The sequence below is a fragment of the Dryobates pubescens genome, chromosome 24, assembly GCF_014839835.1.
Source record: "Dryobates pubescens isolate bDryPub1 chromosome 24, bDryPub1.pri, whole genome shotgun sequence".
Classification (NCBI taxonomy): Eukaryota; Metazoa; Chordata; class Aves; order Piciformes; family Picidae; genus Dryobates; species Dryobates pubescens.
Genome location: NC_071635.1, coordinates 12,880,686 through 12,887,606, shown reverse-complemented (window position 1 = coordinate 12,887,606; position 6,921 = coordinate 12,880,686). Strand labels below are relative to the sequence as shown.

The following is a 6,921-nucleotide window of genomic DNA, read 5'->3' as shown; positions in this document are numbered from 1 at the left end:
GGTTGATCTTGTTCCATGGGTGTTCTCCTGTTCAGTTTAGGCCTTGGTTGCAGTAATTTGTGTTGAAGAGATGTTTTACAGTGGGAATGTTCATAGAAGAAGTGGTAACTGCCGTGGTTTGTTTTGTATGCAGCTATCTCAGATCTGCAGAAGTGATCCACAGTGATCTTTTTCTTCCAACTTTTCTAGAGGTCTCATGTTCCAATCCAGGGTGGTATTGCCTCCTGTTTATAGACCATTTGCTAAGTGTACATTGCCTCCTGAAAATGTTTAATAATTCTTAACCTAACACGAAATTTATTACTACAGAGAAGAATTTTTGATGGATTAAGGGGTTTTTTTTTTTACAGATGTGAGTAACTTGGCATTCTGATAGTTTAAATAAACTGCATACTGTAAAAGCATCTTTGTTAAAAGTTCAGCTGTATATTAAAACAATAAAACTGCAGAAACCCTGCTGCTTGGCAGCTGTCTGTATGGAGAGGATGTCAAATGCTAGCAAAGGCAGTCAAACACTAAACCCAAGTGAAAATACATAAGGTTCCTTGATTCATAAGGAACCCAACTCCTTGTGCTGGCAAGAGTTGGTTCACTTAGGAAGTCTTTTTACAGCAGATGGAGTCAGCAAAGTTTTCATGGAAGTCTCTTAAGAAATGAATACTTGATTTAGTTGATTGGGTTTAGTTGATTGGGTGGTGTTGGATGATAGGTTGGACATGATGATCTCGAAGGTCTCTTCCAACCTGGTTTATTTTATTCTATTCTATTCTATTAACCCTAATGGAAAAAAATACAAACCAGTTGTCCTCAAGTGCTTGTGTTTTGAAGTGTTCAAAAGTTAAGTGTATTGGATTACAATACAAGGTTTTGTGTGTACCACTTAGAAGGGCCTGGGGTTTTATTTGGGGGGTTTGAAAGTGCAAGTTCGCTATTTAGGGGCCTCAATTTAAGAAGGTCATTGAGACTCTTCAACGTGTCCAGAGAAGGGCAACGAGGCTGGGGAGAGGCCTCGAGCACAAGCCCTGTGAGGAGAGGCTGAGGGAGCTGGGGTTGTTTAGCCTGGAGAAGAGGCTCAGAGGAGACCTTATTGCTCTCTACAACTACCTGAAGGGGGGTTGTAGCCAGGAGGGGGTTGGTCTCTTCTCCCAGGCAACCAGCACCAGAACAAGAGGACACAGTTTCAAGCTGTGCCAGGGGAAGTTTAGGCTGGAGTTGAGGAGAAAGTTTTTCCCAGAGAGGGCTGTTAGCCTTTGGAATGGGCTGGCTAGGGAGGTGGTGGAATCACCATCCCTGGAGGTGTTCAAGTGTAGGAGAAGGATTGTTTTTGTCTATACTATTACATTCAAGAGGGGATTGGACGTGGCACCTGGTGCCATGGTTTAGTAGTCATGAGGTGTTGAGTGCCAGGTTGGACTCCATGATCTTTGAGGTCTTTTCCAACCTTATTGATTCTATGATAAGAAGCTCCTGTGACTTTTCAGCAGTTGTTACCAGTGTGGTATCCTGGTAATCTTGTCTGAGCCTCCTGAAAAGCCTTTGGAATCGTTAGAGCATTTAGGTGTGGTTTGGGGGGGGTGTTGTTTTGGGTTGTTTGGTTTGTTGGGGTTTTTGTTGTTGTTTGGTGTGTTTTCTTCAGGGATTGGTCACCCCACAAGAGGTGTTAGTCTCCCCTCTATAGTGTTTTGAATTTAGGGTTGCCATTAAGTCTTGTATAATGCCCCATTAACATCTTTGCCTGTAGCTCACTTCAGTAGCTATTTATTATGGGCAAAATGGTTGTGAGGCCATTACTGAGGGGTGCTGTTTGCAGTGATACTGACTGTAAGGCCTGTTGCACCTTAATACCAATGTCATGACTTTGATTACCTGCCACCTGGAGACAGAAGACAAACTTCTTCACAATAGCTGATAAGGGTCTAGTCAAATACTAGTACTTGGGGGATAAATATCAGAGCTTTGGGGATTAGAGGCTCTGGATCTAGGAAGCCAGGTAAAAGGAGGATCCCCTTCCATTGACACTTGTAACACCGAGATTTCACCTGCAGTTCTGTGCATAGGCCTTTTGTATCTGAACAGGGAAAATACTTGGATCTTGCTGTCATGGCTGCTTGAAAGTGCTTTGAAGTGAACAATGCAGTAATAACCCAGTCCCAGGATGTCTTGCTATTAAAACTCACTCATCTTTGGAACTTCCTGAGTATCAGATCTCACAGCCTCTGCTCCCGCCGCCTACATCAAGCTTAGTGGAAAAGGTCAAGCTGAGGATGCCAGATCCCAGACTGAGAACTTCCTATGTTCAGGGAAGGCCAAGCAGGAGTGAAGCCTTTTGATTTCATTACAACTGAAGCTACTTCTCAGTTAGCTTCCACCTTCAGGGAGGTACGATGAAGTAATAATTCTGGTTTCTGTCTAACATAGAGCTCATTAACTGTGTAGGAAAAGGCAAAATCTCCTCTCTTCTAATTTAGCTTAAACATTTTCCCACCTGGAGAGGCGCAGGCTTTAGCTTTGACAACACTGGATGCAGTCTACCAACCATTCTCCTTTAGCCACAAAGTAAACCTACATCTAGGATTCCTGGGTGAAAACAGCAAGTGAGTGACAAACTGGAATACTGCTGAAAATAGATTGATCCAGGTTTAATCTGAATACTTGGTAATTGCACCTCGTCTTTTAAGACACTTCAGCTGTGAAGAAACAACAAAGGTGAAGGCAAACCCAGCCTTTGCTTGCAGAGGGTCATGAGGTTAGGGTTTACAAATGTTAAACCAAACTGAGACAAATCCAAAGTTTTTATTTAGTGTAAAGTCATAAATACAACATCTTTAAAATGCTCATAAGTTAAATGAAGGCCACAGTAAGTGGGATGTAAAATGGATGTAGATGAAATGACTACTATATACACATCGATGGGGAAAGCATCACTATCCAGTCTTAACAACACAGAACCATGGGTTGAAGATTACTTGATCCTGGGAAACTGCTGAAGTCTTAACAAGCGCATGCTGTGTTACCACTTGCTCTCCTACAGTGCAGATGGAGATGTGCAGTGACATGGCTTTAAAGCTAGGATGGCTGCGATGCAATCTTTAGAAGTCAAGTGCTTGGTGGGATTTGTTCTTCTAATGCTCGAAACCTGGGCTAGCCCTGTGATCTACTCTACCTACTAGCAATTCTTGGGTGAGTTTGGAGTTGCAGACAGGCAGTCATGGAAGAGCATAGTCCACACAGGGTGAAATAATTCTGTATGTTTACAGGACCCCATTTGTGCCATGGTGGGTCAAACCTTAACTCAGACTTGTGAACAGCCCTTGATCGAACTATTAGCGATCCGTGGTCATCTGACCTTGCTGCTGCTGCAGGGAGCACTGTGCAGTCTCTTCAACGGGGAGAAATGGGAAACTGCTCCTTTGGGAGGGAGGAACCTCACAATGTCAGCTTGCACTTGAGACACAGCAGTGCTTAGCTGCCAAGAAACTTAGGGTTTGTGAGGAGTTTATTGAACTATTTCATCCACCCTTTCAGTTCCTGCAGCTTCATTTTATAGAAGTCATCACAGCAAGGTTGAGAGAGATGCTTGAACTAGTGGTTACCATTTGTTCAAGTACAACAGCTTGATTACTCAGGAGAGAGAGACCTCACTTATAGGTAACATTGGTAAATAAGTCTGCACTGCTGCTCTAGGGCCAGATGAAACATGCAACCAGGTACTGTTTGCTTCCAGCTTCTGCTCCCCTTTAATACTGATTATGCTAGACCTGCTGCCCCTGTGGGAAGTGCTCAGATCCATAATCTGGGCTGAGCTCCTTTGCAAGACCTGCTAACCATCAGCCAAGCCAGTGAAGAACAGTGCACCTGCACACCAGGCAGCACAGGTTTGAAAGGCAAAACCCACCACTGCTCCACTGCAGCTGCCTTAGATGGTTTTGTGCAGTGCCTCGAGGTACTTCACAAGCTCAGGCCCTGGGGCAGGAGAACAGCTGCTCTAAGGCCTGAAGCAAAGACAAGTTTGGCACTTCAGGAGGAAAATAAAAGGTGGAAAGAAAAGGCTTGTTCTCAGTTCCTCACTGCAGATTGTGCACAATGAGCATGAGGAACATTTACTGACCTGCTTCTGTAAAGCTTATTACTCAGGTTTTTATTTAACTCTTCATCACCCAGCTCAAAAACTTGAGGAAGCTCATGCATCATGATGCTGTGCCTGATCATTCCTTGAGGAGACAGGAAAGTGAAGATGGTTTGAAGCATACATCTTGTGAAGTACAAACACCCTGATACTGCATCAGTTTGGCATTTCCCTGATGTAAGCTGCTTTTCAGTGTGCCTTTTCCCTTACCCTCCCCCCTCCCAAAAAATCTGAAGTGTTCTTCTGTACACGAGCCCTGCAAATAATGTCATACTGTTATTAACTTGACAGAAATGAAGTGGTTTACAAGATTTTGTTTAAAATAGCTTTTCAGAGCTATGGACAGTGCTGTACAGTAATTAAATGTGAGGTGGAAAAGGTGATGCTGTTAGACTTGGAGTATCATTTTCATCAAATGAGGTTTCAACACAGTATTTGAAGTGTTATTAACCAAGACCACTACTCTTACGAGCTCAGAGTGCGCCAGCTCCTGTTCAACCTGCCAAACTGAACCCGGGCTTTTAACAAGATATGCTCATTTTTTAGAAACAAGTATTGAAGTTTAGTAAGTCTCTACACTACATTTGCACATTGCTTAAATCTTAACAATACATAAACTTGCGTCTCCTGTTCATGATAACGTTCTGAATTCTGTTTATCACCGAAGTTTATAACCCAGGTATCCGGTAAAGCCACAAACTGAAAGTATTTTAGCTCATGTAGCCCTATGCCAATTAAAACAAACAAACAGACAAAAGAAGAAGACAGCAGCAATACAATGGCACCATCTGTCAGTCACCCCTTACTTCCTTTTGCTTTTTGTGTCAGTTGTTTGGAAAACACTAGACGCTGACATCAGATTTTCTATATACTGTCCAAGAACTTGGTTTTCTGATTTCAGTTTCAAATTTTCTTCCTTAACAGCATCTACTCGTGCTGAGAGATCTGTGAAGGTGATATTATAAGAAAGATTGTATTAGACAGGGTTACATACCATAGTGAGCCTGTTCTGTGTGCCTACATCGTACTTCTGTTGTGGGAAACCCTGCCATAAAGTGGTCTCTTACCACGTGCTACTCAAGTTTTACCTACAGCCCATTTTTCCTGTGTTAGTTTGTACAGTATCTTGACAGACTTGCAACAGGGTTACTGCTAGTCTCTTATCTTTAGCCTTTGCTTGAAGTTTTGGATTAAGCTCTTGCAAACTAAGCTATCTGGAGACAAAAATTCAGTGATGAGCTGACTTGAAGATGCAAGTCAACTAACGTGCCTGAACGTGAACCCTATCGCTCCTTCTGCTCCATGGGTATTGGGAGCGCTTAGCAAACACCTTGCATGAAGAAGGGAAAAACAAGTAGTTTTGAGACCTTGCTTATGTACCTCCAGCTGCTTAAGTGGTGGACTTCTGGACACTCAGACATTTGGTGTCACTTCTGGGGCAGGCCAGTGTGGTTCTCTTCTTTTGCTTATTACTGTGTGCTTGTGAAAAGTCTGTCGTGTCAAACTGCTAACCTTCAAGTGTGTGCTGCAGTTCCAAAACTTGATTAATAAGCCGTGTTTTCTCTTCTAATTCCACCTGATTCTCAGCCTCAACCGCTGCAATAAATCATGAGAGTTTTAATGCAACCTCTGTAACAGCTGGAAACCGCATTAAGCAGTTAACAATAACAATGAAGAACGTTAAGAACTTATACCATCCATGTCGGCATTCATCATTGTGGACTGGGCTCTTTCCACTTTGGAAGGAAGTATTCTTCTTGAATGATGTTCTGCTTAAACAACAAAAAAAGAGAGAAGACTGAGGCAGCTGTTAGTGGAACTGCCTCCCAAGGTGGGTTTTAGATGCTTTTTTTTTTGCAGTTGGCGTTGAAAAGCCAGCACTTGAGCCTAGGGCAGAAGGACGTTTTAAAACATGGTGTAATTCTCTTTCCTCGAGCCTCGTGGGGTAGGTAAACACGACTGACAAGACACAACGGCTCCAGGTTGTGCTCTAACGCACCACATCGCCCTGCGTTTCAGTGATGCGGTTCTCAGCACCGATCTTTCTGGAACGGGCCATCACAGAAATGCACAAGCAGAAGGGCCCTCGCATTGTCCGCAGCGCTCCGCCGCGATCACGGCCAAGCCCGTCACGGGCATCAGGCCTGCGGGGATGTGCCTGCTTCCTTCGGGTCCCCAGCACCTCACAGCGCGTCCCCCGCCGGCCACCTCTGCATCCCTACCCCTGGCTGTCGAACGGCACAGGAACGGTTAACGGCGGCGCCAGCGCGCCGGCCCCGCTGCCGGGGGAGCAGCAGCACTGCAGCGGGCTGCCGAGCAGGACCCTCCGGGAGCCGCCGGCAGCTCCGCGGCCCCGCCCGCGCGAGCTTTCCCCCCGCCACCCGGGCTGCGCCCCGCGGCCGGGGGCACTCCCCACACGCACGCACACCCCCGGCCGCCCCGTCCCGCCTCCTCACCTGCCGCCGCCTCCCTGCGGGCTGCGCCCCGCGCCCCGGCCCCGGCCCGGCCGCCGCTCTGCGCCTCGCCACCGCGCCTGCGCCGCGCTCCCGCAGCCGCCCTGCGCGCGCGCCGGGCCAGCCCGCCCCCGGCCGCCGGGCGCGGCCAGGGCGGGCCCGAGGCGCGGGCGCGCGACGGCCGCCTGGCGGTGTGGGGCGGCCCGAGCGCGGGGAGACGTGCTCCAGGGCTGGGGTGGCAGCTAGCGAAGCCCGCCCTTTCTTACTAATAGCGTTTAACTTGTTTAAAAGCGCTCGGTTAAAGCGCAGGAGTGCGCTCTGGATACGTGCCCTCCGCACTGG

The 6,921-nt window shown here is 46.7% G+C and overlaps 1 protein-coding gene across 1 annotated transcript; it reads right to left on the bottom strand.

The window, feature by feature from the left end:
* Positions 1-4,885: 4,885 nt before the first annotated feature.
* SCOC (short coiled-coil protein) lies at positions 4,886-6,691 on the bottom strand. Its single transcript, XM_054172749.1, has 4 exons — positions 6,583-6,691; positions 5,821-5,895; positions 5,639-5,722; positions 4,886-5,071 (listed from the first exon to the last, which is right to left on the bottom strand). The coding sequence occupies exons 2-4, from the start codon at positions 5,840-5,842 to the stop codon at positions 4,929-4,931; spliced, it is 249 nt and encodes an 82-aa protein (XP_054028724.1). The 5' UTR covers positions 5,843-5,895; positions 6,583-6,691; the 3' UTR covers positions 4,886-4,928.
* Between the last annotated feature and the right edge of the window lie 230 nt (positions 6,692-6,921).